General features: G+C 50.0%; 1 protein-coding gene across 7 annotated transcripts in view; it reads right to left on the minus strand.

The window, feature by feature from the left end:
- Positions 1 to 27022, minus strand: part of NTM (neurotrimin) — a 973298-nt gene that overhangs the window by 190480 nt on the left and 755796 nt on the right. For all 7 annotated transcript variants that reach the window (XM_061406452.1, XM_061406449.1, XM_061406453.1 and 4 more), the window contains one exon: positions 2269 to 2501. In XM_061406452.1, coding sequence (XP_061262436.1) covers positions 2269 to 2501 — 233 coding nt within the window. The remainder of the gene's footprint in view (positions 1 to 2268; positions 2502 to 27022) is intronic.

Here is a 27022-nt window from a genome sequence, read left to right on the forward strand (position 1 = left end):
TCAACCTCCCCTCCTTGAGTCTACGTGAGTCCTCGGGGCTACAATCCAGCCATTTGCTTCAAGAAGCATTTGTTAAATGTGCACTTTATTTAAGACACCTGCCAGGCACTCATGGTGAGAGTGTATGGGTGCGTGGGAGGAGGGAGAGGGGAACTTAAGAAAGAAATGGCACAAACATGATCCTTGTTTGCACAGGGGCTTCCGAGTTTCTCACAACTCCTTCCGTTTTCTGGCTCCATAAAAGCCCTGCTGCCTAACACAAGTGTCTGTGTTGGTGCAGAGTTCCTAAGGTCTATCGGTCAGTGTCAGACACTCTCAGCGGTAAGTGTGTGTGCATGTGGAGGGAATGGGGCAGGGGGCATGGGGTGTGGCTTGGGACACACCACTTGCTGCAACCCGAGCCACTGAGGCATCCTTCAGTCCCGCTTGCAGAAGAGGGATTCTCAGCCTTCTTCTGGCCAATTCTTCGCAACAACACGTTCACCCACTGAAACCATCTCAAGGAACAAAACCTATTCTTCCGTTAGTGATACACTCTGATCCTGTCTCTGTAATTTCATTTCCTTTAAAAAATGCTGCTTGTACTCAGCAGTTTGAAAGATATTCATATATAGAACCAACAAAAGAAAAAAGCCATCATCATTTTCTTTTGGAAAAAGGAGAGGGGAAAAAAAAAAAACATAGAATGCACACAACGTGGTGTGACCAAGGTGTGTCGCAGCACGAGGGGCTCAGAGGCCTCATCGGCCTAATCCCTGAACAAGTGTCCCTCCAGCCTGATCTCTAACCATCACTGCCCACCGACTTGCCTTCCCCAATTGGCACCCTGACCCTGGCTGCCCTCTCTCCTGCCTTCTCCCAGCTTGCTCCCCGTGAATCTTCTAGCTCCTTCCTATTCATCTTCCTTGAAGCACCATCCTGCTCCCTGTGTTTTCACCCACCATCCACAGCTATCTCCTCCCTGTGGGTGTACTGCCAAGGGGGTTGCTGGAGATTGGGGGCATATTGCCCCTGGCCTGCCATCTAGGGGGATGAAGAACAGGAGAGAAACCCCAGCAGAGGGACCAGCTCCATCACTTGGGGGCTTCACCTCTGAGGTAATACAATAAGGTATCTGGTCCACACACAACTATGTTTTTTAAAAAGTTAAAAACAACTATATTTTTTTAAAGTGAAAGCATGAGTCTCTCAGTCTTGTCCAACTATTTGCGACCGCAAGGACTGTAGCCCGCCAGGCTCCTCCGTCCATGGGATTTCCTAGGCAAGAATACTGGAGTGGGTTGCAATTCCCCTCTCTGGGGATATTCCTGACCCAGGGATCGAACCCGGGTCCCCTGCACTGCAGGCAGATTCTTTACTGCTGAGCCACCAGGGAAGCCCTAGCTAACACTTAGATAGCATCTCTGTGTGCCAGACCCTCTTCTGTTTCACACTCCAGTACGTGGAAAGTGTAATCCTCACCGCAGACCTTTGCAATACTGATTCCATTTTACAGAAGGAAACCATGAGACGCAGTTGGTAACTTGAGGTTCCCCCAAGCCAGAAAGCGCTGGCTCCCTGACAAGGAACCTGTCTGTGTGGTCACCTGTGGTCTGAATGTTTAGCACCTGCTCTGCTTATGGGGAAGCACAGAAGCGCCAGGGAAGCACAGAGACAGCAGAAGTAAGAGAGAGGCAAAAACACAGATCCCAAAAGCTGGGGGTGAGTTGAGAGGCTCTGAGGAACAGGAGGGGAGTGGGATGCAATCAAACCATGGGGAATCAGACACAGGTATTAAAGGGGAGACATGGTCCCGGGCTGGAGGGGAAAGAAGAAGCAAGCAAGCTGCAAACAGCAGAGGTGGCTGTCATCATCCCAGGTAGGTGTCTAGAGCATCCGCGGTCGGCTCTGCCTTCTTTGCAGGCTGTGTGAGGGATGGCATATGCGCAGAGCCAGAAGAGCTAACACGCTGCTCTGAAAATAAAGCACACTTAGCGCTGGATAGAACCTTTAAAAAACTCAGAGGAGAAAAAAGCCAAGGAAAGAAATAATGAGGAGATAATTTTCTGAGACAATGTATTATTGGATCAGGAGCAAAGAAAAGGCCCCAAATCCTAGTCCTATTCAATGGGAAAATGATTTGAAATTTCAGGATCTAAGGGCAAAGCGAAAATTAGGAAACCGTCCTGGCCAGATGGAACAGACAGTCTCATTTAAATTGAGGATCACAGTGAAAGTGTCAGACACAGGCCCTCCCAGCCACCCCTGGCTGGCCCCAAGTCTGCCTACCTTGCACGATGAGGTGGACGCGGGATGTCTTGGGGTGGTTGTCCGTCTGCACGGAGCAGGTGTAGGGGCCCTCATCGTACACGTCCACATTCTGGATCTCGATGCTGTACTGGGTCTGCGTGTTGCTCAGGAGGACCACGCGGGGGTCTAGGCACCACTTGTCATTCCCGGCGTAGAGGATGGTGCTGCGGTTCAGCCAGGCCACCCGGGTGACCCGATTGTCAATCGTGCACCTGGAGAGAGGACCAGATGTGTAAGTCAAGGGGACCACAAAGAAACAGATGCCATCAGGGTCTTCTTGGCAAGACTGAGATGACTGGGCACCCTGCTCCCAGTGTACACACAGGCACCTCCTGTTTGCTTTGGCCTGGATTTCAGCATCAGAGGCCTTGCAGAACTGCAGCCTCAGCACACTGGCTGAGTGACCCTGTGTCTGAAAACCCCTGAGCACAGAATGGTTTCAATAGTCCTAAATATTCAGTAGCTATAACCTGGAGTCATTGTCCATCCCAAGAATAGCTCGGCCCTGGGACTACCCCCACCTCTCCTCCCTCTGAGATTTCCATGATATGCATGATGATAATTCCTCGCTTTACTTTCTAAATGTTCTGGGTGTACTAAGTTGTCCAACACTCATAGCAACGCCACGAGGAAGGTCCTATTGGTGAAAAGAATTGAAGAACAAAACACTGAACGCTTCTCCTAAATCACACAGATAATAGCTGCTAGATCAGAAACCCAGACTTTAACTACTAAACATTCTTCCTCTCATCTCAGAATAGCAGATTCCAACAGAAGGCTTTTGAAGTCAAAACTAAATACAGACCACCACCATTGCTATTTCTCTTCATTACACCCAGGGGCAGAAATGTTCAATTACTGCTAGACTGAAGGCATTTTCCAAAATCTCAAAACTGTTCGCACGTGTAAAAATAGATTTTCTTTCTTTTATTTCTGCATCTGGAGTCCCCAAATTGTGGAAGCTCCCTTCTCTTTTCCTGCACTTTCAAATTTCCTAGCTACTCTGGCCAAGTCCTCATCAAGTTTCTCTGCATTCATTTCCTTCTCTAGCTACACAGGATATGTTCTATGGCCTGAGGCTAAATTCACAAAGGCAGTGTCCTGATCCTGAGTATAAGGCTGGAAATAGCAACAGAGCCACAGTAGGTACAATATTGCCTCCAATTTATATCTTCTTCTGCAGAGTACAAAGCGCTTTTACATCCACACTGTGATTCTTGCAGCAAATTGCTGAGATAGATGATCTTACCATTCTCCACCTTAAAGATCAGGCCTCCAGGATCGGAACGGTCGGATAACTTGCCCAGAACAGACAGCTGGGGGTGATGGAGTCAAATATCTCAGCCAGGTTCTAATTCCTGGTCCTGGGTTCCCCTTAGGATGCGCAAAGGTGAGGTTTTCAGTGGGGAGGGACAGTTGCTCCCATTGAATTCTCAAAGTTCTCTGTGACCATAAAAAGCCTGAGGACTGCTGCCAGGCGCGCCCGCTCCCCCAGGCGGTCCCTCTCGAGACCGTTCTCCTGGTCTGTGCATCCTTTCCACTCATACTTGTGTAAATGTCACAGGATCATCACTGGGCCTCTCAGGCGCGGGTGTGGAGGCTTGCTGAGAGCCCCTGTGGGGAAAACTGCTCAACCAGAAACACCTCTGCTCTGCTGTCCAGCTCACTTTGTGCCGCTTACTGATTTATTTTTTTTTTGGACAATAAAGGAGAGAAATGATGCGAAAGCTGACCAGTGGAGTATTTCTCAAAGTGGGTATGAACCACTTGCATCAAAATCAGGTGAGGTGTTTGTTACAGATCTTCTTGTCCTACCGATTCAGAATCTTTTGGAAGCCAGACACACGAATTCCTAACAATACCCCAGTTGGGTCATGTACCCACCTAAGTTTGAAAAGCACGGATGTAGAGAGCGGTGTCCAGGACCAGGCTGCATGATTTGTGGTTTTCAGTGCAAAATGCAAATGCAGAACCCTTTGTTCAAGAATTATTAAGAATTTCAAGATGGTGAGAGCACGGCATTTAACCAGAGCCGGGTCCAATGTGAATAAACACATACCCTGAATGGGTGACACATTTTATAAATTTCCTTGGACTCTTACCGAAATGCACATTCTGATTTGGTACATCTGGGGTGGGGCCTGAAATTCTGCACTTTCAGTAAGCTCCCAAGAGATGACAATGCTGGCGGCCCCCAGACCATTTCTTCAGCATAAATCTAGAGGGAATCATATGCATATGAGAGCTTTAGGAGCACTGAGCTATTAATAGCACTTCACCACAGGAAAGTGTGATCAGAAAACCAGCAGATGAGCATCACTTGGGAGCTTATTTGAAACACAGATTCTCAGGCCCCCACATCAGATGTAATGAACTGGAACCTGTATTTTAATAAGCTCTCCAGTCACCAGAGGCACTTGCAGGCTGGACCGGTCTAGAGCACATTTACTGTCAGCTGCGATAATAATATCCTGAACATACCTGAGAAAGTGCAGCCAATAGAGGAAGCACCTCATGCTGGACCTCCCCTGATGCTGTGCTTTCCTTGCACACCTGATGCTCTTCCTCTCAGGCTACCTCACTGAACTGTGGATTTGACCCATAATGGTGTGAAATCCCCTAAGAACAACACACTCCACAGCTTGCTTTGTTGGCAATGTACCTGGGATGTCATTCATATTCATGACCTTAAGGGTGACCGCTGCTCAGGATTTTGCTTGGATGCAAATGGAGGAACTGGCTAAATTCATACTCACGGCTAATGTTTACTGAACACATATTACTATATGCTAGGTACCCTGCAAGTCTCTGGGGCTTCCCACGTGGCACTAGAGGTAAAGAACCCGCCTGCCAATGCAGGATTTTTGAGAGATGCAGGTTCAGTCCCTGGGTCAGGAAGATCCCCTGGAGGAGGGCATGGAAGCCCACTCCAGTAGTCTTGCCTGGAGAATTCCCCATGGACAGAGGAGCCTGGCGGGCTATAGTCTATGGGGTTGCAAAGAGTCAGACACAACTGAAGCGACTTGGCCCACACACACTGCAAGTGTAACCTGTGTGTTATTTTGTCATCTTGAAAAACTTGGTTGGGTTCACTTATTACTGCCAATTTACAGATGAGGCTAACTGTGTCTAATAAATATTATCCAAATGAACTAAGATGACCCTGATAGTAAGCTGCAGAAACAAGATGCAAACCCAGTTTTTGTTTGTTTTCCCTAAAGCCAGTGATCTTGAATGTCCTTATCCAGGGCCTCTCAAAAGTCCCCATAATGGGATGAATTGAGAGAGTAGCATGGAAATATATCCATTATCATATGTAAAATTGATAGCCAGTCAGAATTTGCTGTATGACACAGGGAACTCAGCCCAGTGCTCTATGACAACCTAGAGAGGTGGGATGGGGTGGAAGATGGGAGGAAGTTTCAAGAGGGAGGGGATATATGGTATATCTGTGGCCGGTTCATTTTAATGTGTGGCAAAAACCAGCACGATATTGTAAAGCAAATATTTTGCAATAAAATATATATTTTTTAAAGTCCCCACAACATTTGAATTCAACAAGCACCAGAACCACCTGTAATTCCTGATAAAGGACAGACTGCTCGGCCCCTACCTGGGCTGGGGACCTCATTTTGAGAACCATTAATTTAGACATTTCTCTGGTTGTTGGTGACATGAGAGCAGCAGCAAAATGGGCACTAGGACTCTCATTTGAAACACTTTTCGACCACTTTATAGGAAAGAACTTTCTTACGACCAATACACTCTGGCAAGTCAGAAGCAGAGTCCTGGCTATTTTCTCCTCCAGCAGCTTAAATGCAACCAGACACCAGGTGAACGGAGCTGCTGCAGGACAGGCTGATCAACAACCTCGAAACTGCCTGAATAATTGTTTCTGATGCCCGTCAAGGGGGCATCTCGCAGCCTCTTGGTGAACATGAGGGGACCAGGCTGGGCTTTCTCGTGAGTGTCTAATGACTGGAAATTGACTGAAATGGAAGCGGTCTCACCACACTGCACCACGCTCACAGGGCCAGACACGGCCGTTTGCAGAATCACTCATGCTCCAACACACCCAACTGCAGCGTGGTTAGGCGGCCCCCTTGTGAAATACTACATGGAAAATCTGGCATGGCTTCCATCCTGGCTTGGGACACTTCCAAGGTCATGAGTAGATGTCCAAACCGCCACTGCTGGCTATCAGTCTTGCTGAGTCTCCACGGAATTAATGTGGCTTCGACAGACCTGGATCGCAGAGGTAACCTGGCAGCCAACTCCTGGCCCCTCCTCACACCTGCCACCTTCTATCTGTCTCATTTATCGAGTCTCCATCACAGTGCACGGGAGACGATTCTCCCAGGTAGTTTAAAAAAAAAGTGAAAAGAGCGTAAGTGCACTTCCAAGCAGAGCCGAAGCTTCGGTCAGTGGGAGTCGGGAGAAGACTGGGTGGAAAACTCAGTCACCAGGTTTTTTCCAGGAATAGCCCTTAATTCACTTCTACAACATTACTCCTAAAATCAGACGTATTTAATTACTATTTCGACTCCTCCAGGATGGGGATCAACTGTAAAATTAATCAGGAATAAGTAAAGCTTCAAACTCAACCAGCCCTAACTAATCCAGGGGAGAGTAACAAGACATAGCTACTTGTCACTGGAGAAGGAGTCACAAGCCAGCATGAGGCAGGCCGGGAAGAGGAGGAGAGAGCCAGGAAGGACTGGAGACTCCCTGCTCCAACCTTGAAGGTCTCCATCCCTCTCCCACAGCCCTGAGACGCACCAGGCACCCACCCTGAGCATCCTTTCCTCTGCCCGTCCCGCGACACGTGCAAAGAACAGAGGAACAACCTCTGCACACACCGGGCTTCCAGCCTAACTCCAATCATCTCTCCATTCAGAGCCTCAGTGCATGCCCTCACTTGTGTCTACAGTCCGGCCCTCCAGGCAGTGGTCCTCAGCCTTCCCTACTTCTCTGAAAGGGCTTCCCTTCCCACCAGACTGGAGGCTCTCCTTTCCCATGTATAGACCCCCCCTGGACAGTGCATGGTCTCGCCTGTATGCAACATCCTGAGAGGATCCAGACAGAGAGAGAAAACCTGGGAGGCATGGCTTGTCCACCACTTCACAGCGATGCTCGTGTCCTTCTCGGTCTGTCTGTCTTCACCCTGTTCTTTCCTTGGAGAGGTTTCTTACAGAGAATGGGCCTGGTCCATGTGAGTGCACGCCGTCAAGGGTGTCCGGCCTGCGTGAATAGTCTGCAACCCCTTTGACAATGAGGAGTCTCACGTGTGGTTGCCCAGAAGAGGACCAGCCCCACGGAGCCATGCCAGACCACGCCCCTGAATACAGTGCATGGCGGGGAGAGCTGATACACCTGAAATTTTCTGCAGCTGCTCCGATTATACCAAGGCTCTGAAAATGCAGCCCTCTGTGCCCTTAATCTCCTGCTGATGAATAGCGGCTTTATTACAGTGGCTGCATTCGTACATAGAGGAATAGCAAGAGAAAATGATTAAGCAAGGCTAAGATGAGTGCTGCAGAGATAAAACATAAAATGTGGATTCGGGGCCTCAAGCTCCTCTTGGATTTGGGAGAAAAGGAGAAAAAGAGACAGAGAGAGAAATAGGAACCTGGAAGCTGGAAGAAAAATAGTGCAGAAAGATCTGCTTGGCACCTTCTGAAGATAGACACAAAAAGAGTGTTGAAATAAAGAGAAGGATTATTGAAGAAAGACAGAACAATTCTGGCTCGGCCTTTCTTAAACACACCTGCCTGAAGATCTGAGGACTATAATGGGCCTGGACAGTGGGTAATCCACCCATCCCTTCTCTCAAATGGCCCTTTAACTGCCTTTGAAAAGCGACACGTCTCCAGCAACATTTGAGCCTACGGCGAAGTAAGTGCTTCCGCCCTTCACAGCACCTGATCACAATCTCCTCTTATCTCACAGAAATGGTCTGGCTGCACCCTAAGCCTGGTTCCTCTGAGCTTGTGCCTGGCACCTCCCTTCAAGCTTCAGAGCAAAGCATCACAAGGAGGAGGGCCCAGAAATACCAACAGCGAGCTCTGTGCAGCTGACCTGTGCATCTCCCACGTCCGCTTCTGCAGGACACCAACCAACAGACAAACCAGGATGCTCCATCACCAACCTGCTGAAAATTCAGCAAAAAACAGCTGGCACCTTAGCTCTTTTCTATAGGGGCAAGGGGGGTTGCTAATTTTGACCCTGTGTGTGTGTGTGTGTGTGTGTGTGTGTGTGTGTATTTAGTCGCTCAGTCATGTCCGACTCTTTGTGATCCTTTGGAAGGCTTCTCTGTCCATGGGATTCTCTGGGCAAGTATACTAGAGTGGGTTGTCATGCTCTCCTCCAGGGAGATCTTTCCAACCCAGGGATTGAACCCAGGTCTCCTGCATTGCAGGCCTATTCTTTACCCACTAAGCCATCAGGGAAGCCCAGTTTTGACCCTACTGGAATATACACTTGTATGAAATTGGCTTGGGTCACCTACAGACACAAACATTGAACTCACAATTCACACTGGCCTCACATCTCTGAACTGCTACAGTTTCTGCCTTTCAGAGAAAAAAAAGATGTGTGCTCTGAAGGCCATCCATCCTCAATCTATCTGTAATATGGATAGGGGAGGGGGCATACAACATGTGTCTTTCTATTCCAAGGATTTTTGGCTATTCTCAAGGCAATCTGGGTCTTGTGAGAGTCAAGGTGGCCTTTGAGATTGGAAGGAGCTTGCTAAAGAGAACAGAGCAAGGCACAGCATTTCAGGTAGAGAAAACAGCATAGCAAAGTGCAGTGGAGCTGTGGAAAGACACCAGCGTGCTTGCAGAAGGATGGACATTTGGTCTGTAAGGAGCATCAGGCTTTGGCAGAAAAGGTAGGTGAGATGAAGCCAGTAAGTGAGTGTCCTGCACTTTCTGTGTCCCATCCATCCACCTCAGACTGACTAGTGTGGGTCACATCGACTGTTTCCTGACCTCCGACCTCCTGTCGGGTCAGTTGATGGGCTGGGGAGGGAATACCACCAGTTGTCCACACCCCTGTCAGAGGTCACAGCTCCTGGCCAGGGGCCTCTGTCCCTGGTTAGAGCTTCAGCCTCCTCCTTTAACCATCAGCCAATCCCCCCTCCTGCCCCGTTTGTGCCTGGGGGTCCTAATTAACCATCGTGGTCTTTCCTGCACTTTGGCTGCACCTTTGTAAACATCCACTTTATTAAAAACTCTCCTCAAATTGCCTAGTTTAAGCGTGCCATTTTTTCCCTACAGGAACTAAAGCAGCAAGCCACGTGAAGGACTGTCTTCTTTCTCCTGAAGATAGGAAAGACCAGAGACCCAAACTGAAGAGCTCTGCAAGGACCACCCAAAAAAATCGTCAAGGGCCACTAAGCCACCGAGACACCAAGCCTAAGCCCTGCCCCCTTCTTCAAGGGTGGCCCGCCCTGGGAGGAGGGGCCAGATTCCCAGAGGCAAATCAATCTGCTTCTTCTCATCTGTGTCTCTGATCCCACCAGCCATCCTGTCCTGACAGCCAGGCTGTGTAGAGCCCACACCTGAGGTGGAGCTTCACCCTGGAGAGGGTGGACCAGCTGGCAGGAGAGCAGCAGGGGGATGCACTAATTTTGGTCCAAGCTGACACCGTTCACAGGTACACCTGGAAAACCAGTACTCACTCAGGTACACTGGAGGTGGACGGTGTGTATCAGGGTGCCCGGTCATGCTGGAAACAGGCCTGGATGTCCTCCGTGTCCCTGAGCCCAGAGCTGGGGGTGGCTGGGGAAGATATGCCAGCCTGGCACACTGTGCGTGGGAGACAGCCTCAGACGAAGCAGCATATGTGCCACGCTGGTCCCATCGCTGGGGCAAGTTTCAGCTCCAGCTCCTTGTTTGGACACACTTGGAATCCCTCCCCCAGGCCTGGATCCTCTCTCCGATGCCCTCCTGTCACCAGTCAGGATGACCTACGGTGAGGACTCGAACCACCAGCTGGGGAGAAGCTCAAGGCTGAGGAGACAAAACAGCACTTGGACCAGCGAGGCAGGAAGCCGGGCGTGAGTCCCAGTGCTCCATCCACAGGGTATCCCCACGAGTGCAGCGCGTGGCTGCAGTCTGTCGGCCCAGCCCCTGTGGCCCTCGTGTTGTGTCTGTGCCCTAGCCCTGGTTCTGCACTTCTCTTCTGAAGAGGCCACGCCTGCCTCTCCCTGGAGGCTGCCTTAGACTATGGGTGCCCCTCCGCACCCACTCCCAGGGGCCGAGGTGCCCGGGGAGGGGTGTGTGTCCCCATGGCAGCAGTGGTGTGCCGGCTTCTGGGACACCTGCCCTTCCTGGCTGCCCCACCCCTGCTCCTTCTGTGGTCTCTCCGGGGAACAAGCCCTTAATACATCACTTTCACACAAATTCGCCTCTCAGGGCCGGCTTCTGGGGCTCAGGACTAAGATGATCCTGTTTGTAATTTTCACAAACGTTTTGCAACTGGGAGGTGACCCTATAAGAAAGACTGCATGAGATGCTTGGGAGGCTGCAGAGAGGAACCAGCACAGGGTGTGGGGGGGGCGGGTGAGGTGGGCAACGAGGTCCTGCTCTGGGAGGTGCTGAGAAGAGCCGGCAGCCAGACAAGCAGGCGGGGTGGGTAAGGGCCACCCAGGGGCGCTGACACCACGGGGCAAAGGGTCAAGCCAGCAGGTCCGAGCACCAGAAGGGCCTCCTGGTCGGGGTGTCAGCTGCCTGGAGGTGGGAGGGGCATGTGGACTGGGAATCTCAGGGCAGGACAGTGAGTTCTGAGTTCGCCTTGAACTAAAGGTACACACGCAGGAGCACAGGGGAAGGGAGTTGCCTCCACGGGAAGAAAACAGCATCCAGAGATGGGGCCGTGGCCACAGGGCTGTAGGTTAGGGTTAGGGTCAGGGGCTTATCGAATTCTTCACTTGTTTGACAAGCGGACCACGCAGTGCGTTGGGCGCTTAAGTGATGCCGCATAGGATGAATAAGACATACACAGATATTTTGCTCTGCCAAAGAGAAGCTGAGACAGATTATAATCAATCATGGGCATTTTATGAGAGGATAGAATATGGTGTTGCACAGAAAATAAATAGGTCTGTGTGCTGCGTCTATGTGCCAGGGAAGGTGTTTTACTGAGAACTTTGCAGAAGGTGTATATTTGGTACTTGGAAGGGCCTAAGAAGTCATCTATAGATACAGACCCTGGAGAAATTTAGACACACAGCTATGTCCCTCTTAAGCCTATGGCTATGTAGCTATTTAGTTCAAAAAAGAGTTGCAAGGTAAGATGAATTGGGAGATTGGGACTGATATATATACACTGCTGCTGCTTGCTGCTGCTAAGTTGCTTCAGTCGTGTCTGACTCTGCGCAACCCCATAGATGGCAGCCCACCAGGCTTCCCGTCCCTGGGATTCTCCAGGCAAGAACACTGGAGTGGGTTGCCATTTCCTTCTCCAATGCATGAAAGTGAAAAGTCAAAGTGAAGTCGCTCAGTCGTGTCAGACTCTTAGCAACCCCATGGACTGCAGCCTACCAGGCTCCTCCCTCCATGGGATTTTCCAGGCAAGAGTACTGGAGTGGGGTGCCATTGCCTTCTGCAGTATATACACTGCTGCTGCTAAGTCGCTTCAGTCGTGTCCGACTCTGTGCGACCACATAGACGGCAGCCCACCAGGCTTCCCGTCCCTGGGATTCTCCAGGCAAGAACACTGGAGTGGGTTGCCATCTCCTTCTCCAATGCATGAAAGTGAAAAGTGAAAGTGAAGTCGCTCAGTCGTGTCTGACTCTTAGCGACCCCATGGACTGCAGCCTATCAGGCTCCTCCGTCCATGGGATTTTCTAGGCAAAAGTACTGGAGTGGGGTGCTTTACTTTGTATAAAATAAATAACTAACGAGAACCTGCTGTATAGCACAAGGAACTCTACTCAGTGCTCTGTGGGATCTAAATGGGGAGGAAAATCCAAAAGCAGGGGATGTATGTATACGCATGGCTGATTCACTTTGCTGTACAGCAGAAACTAACACATTGTAAAGCAACTCTACTCCAATAGAAATTAAAAAAAAAAAAAAAAAGGTTGGGGATGGGAACGTGTATCTCCTGATTCCTTAACTTGACATAAAACAACAGTGTTTTCTGGGGTTGGTGGATTCAAAGAGAGACTGTGCACTGAGCGCTCTGAAAGCTTGACAATGCACCAGGTATTACTTAGATTTTAAGATCTCTCCCATCTGGAGGTTGCTAGACAGTGGTGTATTTTATCTGATGGAACCTCAGTTCCCAGTTCATAGTGAAGAGAAGCAGCGGCCATGCACCGAGCTTCTGGCCTGACTTCCACAGAGTCGAGCCAGCTGGATCCTTGTCTTCTTATCTCATTTGCTATGACAAGCCTGGGTCCCACCCTTTCTGCGATTCAGTTTTCCTATGTGTCAAATGGGGAAAAACTTATCTGCCCATTCAATCCTCAAAACCATCCAAGGTTCAAAGAAACATACAAGGAAAGTAGAAAGAACTCGAGAAGAACAGGGAGGTGCTGATGTTTAAAACCTTGTGTGCGAACACACATACCCCTCTCTTCGGTATGATTTTCCAAGTCACCAAATCCATGCTTCCATCATCACGCTGACCATTAAACAGCTGTTTACTGTGCTTCTATGCCTGTGGGGATGCTCTGCTCGCTTTTTAGAACAAAACATGTTCCTTACTATCTATGTTTTAGGAGCTTATCCAAAAAAGGAGATAACAACTGCTTAAAAGAAAGCAAGCAGGGGACTGGCATGGACAATTCAGTAATAGACACCAGACAGACTTGGAAAAGATGGACACAATCTTAGCTCTGAAGGCATGAAGCCCAGTCCTGAACCAAAAGCAGGGAGCCTTGCCCAGAGGGATGCTCTCCACCCCTCTGGCCGCCTCCCCAAGCAGCAGGAAGAGCAGGAAGGATCCTGGAGGGTGAGGGTGGCTGGAAGGGGAGGCAGCAGGAAACTCCGAAGAAAAGATGCAGCCATGGAGTCAGCCCTCATGTGGCTGGAGATACATCAGCTGATCCTAGCGGAGTAATTTCCTTCAACCAACACCAGGCAAGTGATTATGCAAGTCCTTCACAGCACCCCCCGGTGCCTTTAGTGAAACTCTATTAGCTGGTCTCTGTAGGAAGGGATTCTCACTGGGCTGGAGGAGAGCTGTCTTTTTCTGCATAAATTACCCCCTTATCTTGACCCTTCAACAGCAGCTCAAATCATCCCAAAGCTTACTAGGTTGACCTCCTTCTGAACTCCAGGCAATGGGATGGGTGGGGAGGCTCCCACCTCACCCACCCTGGGTGGCAGCCACTCCGGCCTCTCCTGACTGACCTCTGGCCTCCAGCCTCTCTTCCTGCTGGAAGGACCTTTCTAGCAAATCTATTTGAGACTCATTTGTTCCCAAGCCTCCAGTGATGCCCAGAACCCTCAGTATGACATTTCAGAACAGCTTACCAGGACGCCCCAGCCTCATCCAGACCCATCACCTTGCACAGAAGCCGTAAAACAGGGTGTGTTTGTTGAGTTTCTCCAGGTTTCCACATCCCATGCTGCCCCATCTGTCTGCCTAGAGCACCTCTCCCCACCTCCTCCCCACATGCACCTTCCATCCCACCCGTCATGCCTGTGCTGACATCCACCACCCTGCAATACCTGTATCCGTGGTCACCTCTGTCACTGCCTAGGCCACGTGCCCACTGTGAAGGCAGGGCTCATGCATTTTCTTTTTTATTTACCCCCCGGCCCAGTTGTGCTCAGCATGGCACCTCGCCCATCCTCACCCCCAGTTAGTGAATGTCCAGAGGGAAGGCACATGGCAGACACACTCCACCCCAAACCAGGCTCCTCTGAGACCAGGCTGGCCTCAGGCACAACCCAAACGCAGAATTGCTCCAGCTGCCCTCCAGGGCGACTCAGGAGCCTGCCCCTCGTGGCACATGGCGAGCCACCAGAAGTCACCACGGCACAATTCAGACTCCATGAAAGCTCGAAACGTGGGCCAGGAGGACGCAGCAGACATTGCATGGGAGTTTGGGGTTGTTTTATTAGTTAACCAGGAAAATAATAGCTCAGACTTTCTGATACGTGATAGCAGGCAAAATCTTTTCATGTATAATTATATCTCATGGACTTATCAAAACAAGGCCGGAGGCAGAGACAAATCTCTACCTCCGGACACAGGAACCTAAACCTGTGATCACAGGTGAGTCGCTCTGCTTCTGTGAAGCTTCACCTCAGTTTCCTCACCTGCACGAGACAAGCTGTCTCTGCAGGAACCCCAGCCCTGCAGGACTTCCCAGTTCCCTGCCTGGGCTCCCATCACTGCATCCTGGTCTCTGACAGGCAGGGCTGTCTGACACCCACAGCTGTCCTCTCCTCAGCCAGGTGAACAGAGAGAGAAAAGGTTAGCAGGTTAGAACAGAAAGTGGAGTGAGACTGGGAAGACGAAAATGCCAATTGCTGAGAAGCAATAAATGCCAACATGCCTTCACCCCTTATGCAAATTCTTGAAAGAGCAAACAAGCATGTTTAGTTTCACCTCTAAGAAGAATCCAATAATATTAATTAGAATTTAAGCACATTAAGTAAAATCAGCAACATGATGGCTCCTTCAGTGGTAATTATCAGAGAATTGCCAAGTCAGGGGATGAAAGCACAGATCTCCTTCGTCCCACTTGGAGACCTGCCAGGTTCCCTGATCTTGTGGCTTTCTATGTCCGATACAGTGTTTCCTAGCATCTCCCCAACAAAGCTGACCAAGTCTCCCCTTGTTTCTTTCCCCACTAGTGAATGGATTTCAGATGCAGGGTCCCACCTTGCAGGGTAAGCCCCTCTTCTTGGTCACCCCTGGGCTTCTTTCTCCTACTGAGAATGTGGTGCTAACACACATCTGTACTCCCAGAGTCCTAACAGGATGCATTTTGGCAATTTTAGCTTCATCAAAACCGGTTTAAAATGTTCAGTGATCAGAAGAACACCCAGGGAGAAAGAGGGTTGCAATATAGTTACCTGCAGGGTTGAAGATTATTCTCAACGAAAAGCCTGGGCCAAATTGCTCAGAAAATTTAGGAAGAGGGAGTGGAGTAGAGGAGGGTGGGGGAAGCAGTCACACTGCTGTCTGAGCATCATTCACTGCTTCCAGGGATGTGGTACCTCCCATATTCTTTACATCCTTCACCCTTGCCTTTCTGTAGAGTGAGGAACATGCCAATTTGGAATGATTGGTGGAAGGAGGCAGCTATTGCATCTGTGCTAAAGAAAAACAAGAATGATAATAACAAAAGTCTAATTTTAATTTCCTAGCAATTCTCTCTTCCACAGTTTTGAGTGAGAGCAGACAGGATGCTGTAGACTGATCTAAAGCTGGCCTTGCTTCTAGGTAGGCATGGGAAACTGTCCCCCCCCCAGCCCCCACCAAGGTCTGTATTTAGGAATTTCTTCTAAAAATATATTTCTCCTGTCTTCAAAATGAGACTAGGAACCCACAGGGTCTAAGCGATGGGTCAGAGTCAGGTGGAAACCACAAAGCTGGACTCAGGCTCCCAGGCTCTGTTTGCAGCCACTTTGTTATCTTCCTGGAGGTGAAGTCCAATACTCAGATCAGTACTCATGCAGGAGGCTGCAAGAGTACCTTCTGTGTTGGCTGTAAAACAGTCATTAGAGACCTAACGGCAATGATGCTTCTCACACAATCATGTGCATTATATAGTGTCGCCCTTTTGAGAAATGCACATCACTTTAGACACCAAGTCCCACCCTGACCACCTCCAAACTTCTCTTTTAGAATATGTGGCCAAACGCAAGACACAGAAGCAACCTAAATGTCCATCGACAAATGAATGGATGAAGCCGTGGTATGCATATGCAATGGAATATTACTCAGCCACCAAAAATAATGAAATAAAGCCATTTGCAGCAGTATACATGGGCCTAGTGAGTATCATACTAAGTCAGCCAGACAAAAAGAAAGCCCATATGGTATCACTTAAATGTAGAGTCTGAAATACAATACAGGAACTTCCCTGGTGGTTCAGTGATTGAGAATCCACCTTGAAATGTGGTGACACGGGTTTGGTCCCTAGTCAGGGAACTAAAATCCCACATGCCATGGAACAACTGAATTCATGTGCCACAACTACTGAGTCTGAGCTCTCCAGAGCCCAAGCGCCACAACTCAGGCGTACCATAACGCAAGATCCCACGTGATGCAATGAAGCTCCCACCTGCCGCAACCAAGACCCAAGGCAGCCAAATAAATACATAATCATATATTTTTAAATAATAACAAATACAATACAAATCAACATACGTTGAAACAAAAACAGACTCAAGACACAAGGAACAGATTTGGTATTACCAAGGGGCAGGGAGGGGAGGGAAAGAATGGGAGTTTGGGATTAGCAGAGGCAAACTTATATATAGACTATATGAACAGGGTCATACTGTATAGCACAAGGAACCATATTAAATACTCTATGACAAACCATAGTGGAAAAGAATATGAAAAATTATATGTGTGTATATATATATATATATTTTTTTTTTTAATGTATGTTAGTCTCTCAATCTTATCCAATTCTTTGTGACCCCATGGATTGTAGCCCATCAGACTCCTCTGTCCAGGGATTTTTGACAAGAATACTGGAGTGGGTTGCCATTTCCTTCTCCAGGAGATTTTCATCTGAGCTACCAGGGAAGCCCGATGTGTGCATATATGTGTGTGTGTGTGTGTGTGTGTGTGTGTGTATAAAGATGTTGTTGTTGTTCAGTCTCTAAGTCATGCCTGACTCTTTGCAACTCCAGGGACTGCAGGACGTCAGGCCTCTTTGTCCTTCACTGCTTCCCAGAGTTTGTCCAAGTTCAGGTCCATTGAATCACTGAGGCTAGCCAACCATTGTGTCCTTCTTCAGTTATACAACAGAAATTAACACATTGTAAATCAACTATACTTCAATAACATTAAAAAAAAAAAAGAATACATGACCAAACAGATGCTATCTCAGCCACCCCATCCCCCAGCCATACTGCTTTGGCAAACTGTACTTTCCTGGGAACGTTTTGTTAAGACATGGCTTCTTGAGCCCATGCCAGGAAAAAATCCCAACACAGTCCTTGGTGGTCTCCAACCGCCTCGGCTGTCTCTGTGAAGTCTCCTGGCTAGTCAGTTAGATTGGGTGAACTACACCCACAAGTGTAACCCACTGGGAGATTTTTCTGTGGCTCCTGTTCCTGTATGAAGGAGCTGAAGACTACACAGCCTGCGGGCAGTCCACAGGAGCTGAGGAAGTTCCCTGGAGGGGCAGCTGCTGCCCTTTTGCTCTCTGCAGCCCCTGGCCAGTTTCTAAATTCTACTTCTGAGAGAGTGAGCCAGACTTGCAACAAACAGCTGAGATGTAACGTTTTCCATTCATATGCAAAAGACATTTATTATCTGTGGGACACTGTTTAGAAAGTGCTCTATTATTTGATTTGTGATAAGTGATTAGTAAACATGTTTATCAAAGTAAATATAACCGATAGAGTGACTTCAATTGGATTCACATACATTAGTGTCCGGGAAACCTGCAAAGCCCTCTTAAGGGGAATTGACATGTCACATGCTGCGCCTGCCTCCTCTCCACCTCCCTCGCGCCCAGCCCTCTGCACTCAGACCTCACCTACAGCTCTGTCCAGTTCTCCCTCTAGATGCAAACTGCTGGTCACACGCAGGGGAAAGTGTAGGACGTATGGCCGAGCTTGCCCCCAAACAAGAACACCGTTTGTCCACTAAAGCTTGAAAAGAGTGTCAAGCTTTTAGAGGGTCAATTCCTAAGGGAGATTCCTACTGGGTTCATCACTTCTGGGAAAAAGAGTGGTGCTCAGGCCACAGCTAGGCTCTGGAACTGCAGACCATAAAGGCAGACATCACTAACCCTGCCGGGATGACATTCTTTCTCCTATTAATAGCAACTTCCTGCATTCTGCTTGCCCCAGAAAACGAAATGAATGAGGCTTGGCTGCAAGTGTAGGGGAGAATAAAGCCCAGGATGGCAATAAATCGGAGTGCAGAGTGGCAGGCACTGTAATCCGCCGGAATGACGCTCTGGCTCAAGGAAAAGAACCTCTTTGGGGAACCAGTGGAGGGAATCGATGGCCATAAAAGCATCCGAGGCAGCAGCAGCAGCAGGAAAGAGAGATACCGTTGACCGGGACAGGCAGCAGATTGTAGGTTGTAAAACAAAATAGAAAGTCATTAAGCAGTGAGCAAAGGGCAGGATTGCGCGGTATGGGCGTCACGGGAGACCTACGTTATAGGATTCAGGACCCCACCCTCCCATCCCACCCCCGCAGTCAAGAGGTCAGAATCTCCAGGACTCTGTCTCCAAGGCCCCAGGATCCTGCACAAAGGCCCTTCTCTTGCACAAGCATGGAGAGAAGAGAGACAGTATTTATTGCCTCTTATGTAACAGGTCTATTTGGAAACCTATTCTGACCGGCTTATCAGGGTATTAATACATCACAGACATATTGAGCTGTATTCATTTAGGGTTTGGGTTGCTTTAACCAAAGACTTTCCTGGGAAGCAGACCAGCGTGTGTTTTTTGGAACGATTCCCCTTTTCTGCCTCATTTCCACCTTTTGATCCAGCAGAGGGCAGAGTCAACCCATAACACTTAGGTCAGGGACCCTGAGGGGCAGTTCCAAGCACGAAGCGTCCTGGGAGAAGGGGTCAGAGAAGCAGAGACAGGAATCAACGCTTTATCCTGTAAGGAGAATGTGAGGATGGATACTTTCCGAAACCAAAGACAGGGAGTAGGTAGGACCAAAGAGCATCCAGTTAAAGAGCCCCGAATGTGTCCTGCCTCAGTTTCCCAGCCATTCCAGGGAGCAGAACACATGACTCATTTCCATCACACCCTGTGCGCTAAACCGTGCTTTGTGGAGTGCCTCTGACGACAGAGGCAGGGCAGCTGGGAAAAAGATAGGAGGCCATGCAGAAATCAGAGAACACAGAAAAAAAGGCAGGGACAAAGGCTTCCCTCAGCTGCCTGTCTTGTCTCTCCTCCCCGTGTGCACAGCTCTTTCTCCCGTGCATTCCAATGCTTGCCTTCTGTCTCCTTTCCTTTCTTTGGCGCCTTGGCTACCCTCTCCAGCAACTCTGTCTTGGGAGAAATAAAAGTAAAACCCCAAACAACTCCTGGGGGAAAACGGCAGCAGCTGCTTCATCCCTCTGCTGCGCCCACTGCGGGAGGCAGCAGGAAGGCAGGCACCCGGCCAGCCAGCGCCGGGAGAGCTTTGATTTCCAATCTGATCACTGCGTTTTGTCAGCCTCTGCACACCGCAAACAGCTCGGCCCATCTATCACAGAGGAGAAGGGGTGATGGAAGGAATAAAAGAAGGAGCCACCTTCATCTCCAGGGGCGAATGGCTGGTGCAGGTGTCCTGCCACCCACCACCCGGGGCTCTCTCCCTGCCCCTGCCGCCTCACCGTGCAGAAGTCACTGGCCACAGCTGGGCTACGGCTCTGCTGTTGCAGTGTTCTAGCACATACAGATCCCATCTACCAGACTCCTCTTCTGGAAAGAACTGATGGATGCAGGATGCTTTTCCCCTTGGCTGTTTGTCCTGGTCCTCCTGTTCCCATCCACGTACATTCACTCACACACACAGATGGCCAGACCCCCACTGAAACGCGTCTCCCACCCCCATCATGCAGTGGTGCCTATGAAGACTCACAGTGCTTACAACATGTGATGTCGCACCTTTCCTGGGCCTGCTCCCTCCCTCTGCCAACAGCCCACACATCCCCCCAGGCTAGACTGCCTCTCTCTCTCTCCCTCTGTCTCTCTCTCACACACATACAAACATGCACACAATATTCTCTTCTTGTGCTTGTGCTTAGTCGCTCAGTCGTGTCCGACTCTGCGACCCCAAGGACTATAGCCCACCAGGCTTCTCTGTCCATGGGGATTCTCCAGGCAAGAATACTGGAGTGAGTTCCCATGCCCTCCTCCAGGGGATCTTCCCAACTCAAGGATCGAACCCAGGTCTCCTGCATGGCAGGTGGATTCTTTACCATCTGAGCCACCAGGGAAGCCTGAGAACACTGGAGTGGGTAGCCTATCCCTTTTCCAGGGGATCTTCCCAACCCGGGGATTGAACCAGGGTCTCCTGCATTGCAGGTGGATCCTTTACCCGCTGAGCTACCAGGGAAGCCCACACTCTCTTTTGCTTCCCTGCATCCTGTGTGTGAATGTGGTGTGTGGTTTAGTCTCAACCTCTCTGCTATCACGGGAAATATCCTTCATTTATTAATCATCAATAAGTCACCAAAAAAAATTGCAACCCTACTGTGAACCAGTCAACGTGCTAGGGCCTGGGGACACAGAGGTCAGCAGGACAAGGTGCCTGCCTGCTGTGTAGCCCAACACAGAGCATGTTCGAGGTGGTATTAATGAGGCTTATCAGACACAGTCGTGGAATCTTTCTTAACAAAAAGACTGTGTTTTATAAATAGATCCCTAGCCCAAATTCCAAACATGCTCCACAGATTTTTCTGATGGATAAAGCTGAGAATTATTACTGAATCTCAGAGTGGCTGGAGGGCAGGGTTTGGACAGAAATCAGGTTCATGGAAAACCTGGACAGGTGAGCAAAGACACCATCATGAAGGGTCTTTTCTGTGGAATCTGGACCCTGAGGAACTGGAATCTGACACGTAGAGTCTAAGAGTTTCAAACAGGATGAGAATGTGCTCAGACCTGTGTCGTGAAAGGGTGTCTCTGCCGCGGGAGAGCATATTGAGAAGCAGAGAGCATCTGTGAGACCCGCCGTGGTCCAGACCGCTAGGGCTGTGGGCAGAGGCAGGGCAGGGCAGGGCCCGGGAAGGATGGAGGGATGGAGATTAGGGATGGAGAGATACTCATCCAGGTTGGGGAGTTGGGGGTGGGCGGGGTGGGGAAGGGAGGAAGGTACAGTAGGAAGAGCAGGGAACACGTCCTGGGGGCCAGCGGGCACTGGGCACCAGGACTCTGCTCTCCCTCAACTTGCTCAGCTAGGCCGTGGTCAGCAACATCTCCACTTCACACGCAAGGAAGCAAAGCTGACAGATCACCCACGGTCACAGAGGTAATAAGTCACAAGGCAGGGACAGGACCTCTGGTGGCCTGTCTCCAGGAGACTGGCACTCTGTAGCCAGGTCCCATCCCCTTTGGGGCGAGGGGGTGAGGGCAGAGCCCTGGAATAAGGCATGGGCAATGCCTACAGGGGCCTCAGCCTGGAAGGTGAGTGTCACAGGTGGCTCTCTAAGGACTCTGTGGACTGGCATCGCTTCCCCACCCAGCCTGCCAGTGCCTGTGGGATGGGGGCCTCTGGCTGAGCCTCAAAGGCTGCTCCTGCTGGCTGGTCCCCTGAAGGTGGGCAGACACCTGTTGACCAGTGTACGGGATGTTCACACAGCACTGTCTACAGAAGGACCAGTCCCAGGACCTCTCAAGGAGGAGGGCTGCGGGGGCCTCTGATGTGTGCCCTGGGCCCACAGATACCCCCACCATCGGAGACTGCAGAGTTGGGTGGGTATCACTCTGAGGACACGTCTGGTTTGGGAGAGATGGCAGATCCGTTGCAAGAACACAGGTGTGCCCCTCCCCGCTATGCAGCCAGTCCTCGGTCCACCCCTCTCCCCAAACCACTCTCACCCTCCAGCGTCCTCGCTGTCCCTGCCGTGGACAGTGCACTGGACATGAAGCTGTGAAATCTACCTGTTTCACTCCTTGTCATTGTGGCCCTCACATTGATCCCTGGTGGTTCACAGCATTAACCCACCGGTGCCCGGCAGACTCATTACAAGTGACAGAAAGAGAGACAAGAGAGAAGCAAAGGGGTGTTCAGGATGGAGAAACAGGGAGGCTGACAGGACGGGGCTAGGGAGGGAAAGAGGAAAGCCAGGTAATAAGTCATAAGGTGGGGACTGGACCTCTAAGGGCAGGAGTTTCTTGCGGTCTCTGTTAAGGAGGAGGCTTTCTTAATGGGGAAAAAGAAGAAAACAGAGAGACAGGTTTCCTGTTCTCTGAGTTATTCTTTGTTTCCTGTTGGATGAATGTGTGTGTGTGTCTGTGTGTGTGTATAACAAGCATCAAGAATCAAGTCTGGGCTGCACTGTGATAAGCCCCACACCTGGAGTAAGTCCGAGCAGGGGTGAGATGAAGTGTCTTTACAGCAATACCAACGAGGGAGTTCACAAGGCTGAGTCTGGCGGCATAGGTCCTGGGAAGGACCAGTCTGCCCAGCACCAGGGGGTTTCCAGCGAGGGCCCCCTTGCTCCCTTTGGAGGCTACACTGCTGAGACTCCTGGTGTCTATACTGGCCACCCAGGGCTGGCAGGGAAGGGGAGCCCATTCACAAAAGGGACCCTTGTTTCCTCCCCAGGCAGGTGAGGCACAGCTTTAAGCTTCCCTTAGCACATTCCTGAAGTCTGACAGTAGGTGGCATTGGAGGAGCCCAGGTTCTTTGTTATAAGTATTTGTTCCATGAAAACCCTGTGGATTTGACTTGAACAGCCCCAGGGGAGGCTGATTTGCTGACTACAGAGTTGCCTAAATAAAACCAGTGGGAAGAGAGCCTTCCAGAGCAGTGCAGTGAGGAACCCACGCGTGCCTCTCCAGGTCCCAACACCAGGAAGCGCCCTCCTTGGCCCCCCTGTTGGGCGGCTTATCTGCTTCTTTTCCAGTAGGGGTTATTTTCATAGGAATTCTCAGCCTCTGCAGGGTCCTAAGCTCTCCAGCCCCAGATCTCCCCAGCGAGGCTGGCACAGAGCCCTCCTTCAGGGAAAGGGCACAGAGCCCCCAGCGCCTGGCACACAGAATCTCCCAAACAGACTCTCCAGAGCCTCTGCACTTTACCTACATTTCACACTAATAGGCGGTTCAGATGTCCCTTTTCAGGCTCCCGCAAGGAGGCGGGGGCTGCACTGAATGCCAGCCCATGGTGTCTAGGTTATTAGCGACGTCTGTGGAATGCAGGTAATTTGTGTTTCTGCTTTGTGCAATCGCCACTAATGGCACAGCACAGAACGAAGCCATCTTCCTAAACACACGTCAGAGGAATAGATTTGCCAGGTACAAAAGGCGAGGAGGAGAAGAACTGAACTTGAACGCTAGCATGTTTGTGCGAAAGTGATGCACTTAAGTTATTATGCATGAAAACTATTGGCAAAATTGTCAGTCTGGGCTCCTTGGAGAGAGAAGATGAACAGAAGGGGTGGGTCCGCTGGTTGGAAGAGAGGGCCGCGGAGCTTGTGGGGACATCGAATACACATGGGGGAGGAGAACAGAATGAGAACTAAAGCTTCTGAAGTCGAATTTAAGATAGTGATGGGAAGGGATGGCATAGGTTGGGGGAGGGGATGGCTTAGGTAGGGGGAGGGGTGGGAAGAATGGACCTCAGAACAGGATCTCATTATGGACCAGTTTTTGTTTTTTTTTTTTTAAGATTTATTTGTTTATTTTGCTGTGGACGATGTTTTAAAGTCTTGATCGAATCTGTTACAACATTGCTTCTGTTTTGGTTTCCTGGCCACCAGGCGTGTGGGATCCTAGCTCCCAAGTCAAGGATGGAATACACACCCCTTGCAGTTGAAGGCAGAGCCTTAACCACTGGACCACCAGGCAAGTCCCCAGACCAACTTTTCACTTATATTTTCTACACTTCGTAATCCTTTTACTTCAACGAATGGAGCCAGGCGTTTTCCGTGTGGTCCCTCAGCCTGAGCATCTCCTCAAGCCCCTAGTGACCCTGGGAGTCACAGGCAGCACTTGATTTTGTTCTCTCTCTGTGTCAGACTGAAATATCCCCGGCTGCATCAGCTTTATGCATTTGGGTTTATATTTTACTTTTTATACTTGGACCTTGATGCTGTCTCGTGTTTTAAGAACAGGACATTAACACCGTGACCCCGATTTAATATTCAAAGCAAATGAGGTCCCGGGTAGAAGGGCGTGTGGATGTCATCACACGGACGATCCAGTGATGAAGATAAATTACACTTCCTCAGGCTCATGTAGGGAATGCTCCTTCTGTGTCTCTAAAACGGGAATACAACCATGGCCTTGTCTACTTTTCTCTGCGAACTCTGCAAACTTTGGAGAGGGTGAAACCAGAAGAGCACATCCAGGGGGCCATGTGATGGATTCTGACAGCAGAAAAGGGTGTCAAAGTGATTAATACAAGATAGCAGATCATCAGGGGATAGATTGATGCACTTGTGTGTACCATAGACACACATACACATACACCAAGATGTTCATTTCCATCCAGTCTCTCCTAACCAGGATCAGCTTATAGCAGCCCCACCAGCTCCTACCAAGGGCTGGCAGTGGGGCTGAGCACAAATGAAATATAAAGCAGACACAGCATCTGCACGTCCTAGAAAAGTACGCCAAGCTCTTTTTGTTGCGATCGGCATGGGGACGAGATAGCTGTGAATCTTTGCAGAACCCTAGGTAGATAAGCAAATAATAGTCTCCTCCCATTGTCAGACGAAGAAAGATAGGGAACAATCCATCCAGATGATTTGTCTAAAGTGGTAGAGAACGTCTCTTCCTAAGAGGAACCGGAGGTTGGATTCCCTATACATAGCAAAGCCTAGTCCCCCTTCTGCCCACAGCGAAGACCCTGATTTTCTATGCAACCTTGTGGCCATGCCTACAGTAGGAAATAAAAACCAATAGCCAGGGTAACCTCAGGGGTCTCGGGCCATCGTTTCCAGGGAGACCTGTCCTCAGCCAGGTGCTGTCTCCTCTCCTCCCTCTCCCTCTTCGCTGCATTTTATCTTTTCTGAATCCATCAGCCCAGCAGTCCCCAAGGAGAAGGGAACCAGCCTGGTGTCCTTTCAAAAATCTTCTTGGTCACACGTACCGAGAGAGAAATACAGCATGTACATCTGAAGAAGCCATTAGCTCTGATCAGCTTTAAAGCCAGAGCTGTTCAAACATGTGCAGAAAGAAAATAGCAACATAAACAGAGGGAGAAACAAAGACAGGAATTAAAAACATCATCAACCGAGCTGTAAAACCAAGCTGTGACTGGGGGAAGGCGAGCCAGGCTTAGACTGGCGCCCGTTCCGCGGTGCATCCGTGACGCCACAGAAACTCATTCTTCCCCGTTTCCTGTTAATTTCCCTGCTCCGTAGCATGGATGGGGGCTCCTTTATTGAAACATATATTCTTTATACAGCCTATTATAAATCCTTATCGCTTCACGAGCCGAGGAACAGTTGCCCTACAAGCCTGATCCCGAGCCCCTTGATGGGGAGCTCAGGCCAGCCCAGAAGCAGCACCACCGTGAACCTCACCACAGCTCTGCCTGCCCGCTGACAGGTGATTCATTTCCTCTAATAGCTCTGCCCATCTGTGCCTGGGTGCAGGAGGCCCCCAGAGCCCACCAGAGATGTCTCTTCGGTAAGAGCACTGAGGCCACAGGACCTGAGGACCACCAGCTCATTTCAAAGGGGGGCTGAAAACCCCATTTCAGCCTAGGGCTGCAAAGGCAAACCATTTAATGCATTAACCTACACTGAGTCCTCACCCTGTTGCTTCTCATCTTGACTGAAGGGTAAGAAGGTTAATTATTCCCAGGCTCATCTCCAGACTTTGCAGAGCATATCATGGCTGCTGAGGAGGTGGGTGGGAGTGGAGATCAGTCTGGTTGGACATAGACTTTAGAGGTGGTCATGAGTTTGGTGGCTGCTGCTGCTGCTGTTGCTCCAGGCTGTCTTTGATATCAGAAGGGTCAGTCATGAGGTGAAGCACCAGGAGGACAGGGAGCCGTGATTCAACTGCTGCACTCTGTGCTCCGGATGAAACAACCAACCCCGGGGGCACAAGCCTCAGGATGGAGGGTCTCAGTAGGGACTGCAACCAGAATGAGCATCTTCCATCCAGCTCGGAAGGAAGAGCACAGAGCGATGGGGCCAGGAGTGTTCAGTGCCACCAGAAATCAGCTCCTGACACTGTAAGAGGGTGAAGAGGACCCACGGGGTAGGCGGCTTCGGTTTAGGCAGCAGGAAAAGGGGAGCCGCCCAAGGGTCGAGAAGGAGAGTCTCTTCATCCACTGGCAGTTGGGGAACCAGCCTGAGAGGGAGTGAGGCTGGGGGGGAGAGTGGTTCTCCTCTCTCCGCTCCTCCCCCTCTTAGCCGCTGCACCCCCTTGAGGACATCATCCTTAAAATATATTTCATTTCACAGCTGCATTATGGTACCACAAAATCCTGGGAATCCAATTTAAGAACAGATTACCTCCTCACTTACTTCATTTGAAGCAATTACATGTTAATTTTCATTGAAACCAGCCTAATGCATACCAATCTGATGCCGCAATCTCATTTGAATACTTAAGGGAACATCCACCGGGTTTGGGGCTCCAGAGATTGATATTTAAAGGGCCACTTCATCATTCTTTTTGTTGGTGGGCTCCCTAGTTCCAGCCCCTCCCCGCAGCTCCTCAGGAGGGCAGTTTCTGGGTGAGAGGAGTGCACGTCAGCTTGCTCCAAACTGCAGGTATGGGTCCCTGGAGAGGAAGCCTGTGTTCCATGAATTTGTCTTCACTCTGGCATGTTGGCCATGTACGTGTGCGAGGAAAACATCTCCACCTTTGTCTTCCTTGCAGAGTCAAGTTTCATTCTCTGCCTCCTGCACCAGGAGGGGAAGGCAATGCCAAGCTCCA

The sequence above is a fragment of the Bos javanicus genome, chromosome 29 (genome assembly GCF_032452875.1).
Source record: "Bos javanicus breed banteng chromosome 29, ARS-OSU_banteng_1.0, whole genome shotgun sequence".
In the NCBI taxonomy this organism is placed as follows: domain Eukaryota; kingdom Metazoa; phylum Chordata; class Mammalia; order Artiodactyla; family Bovidae; genus Bos; species Bos javanicus.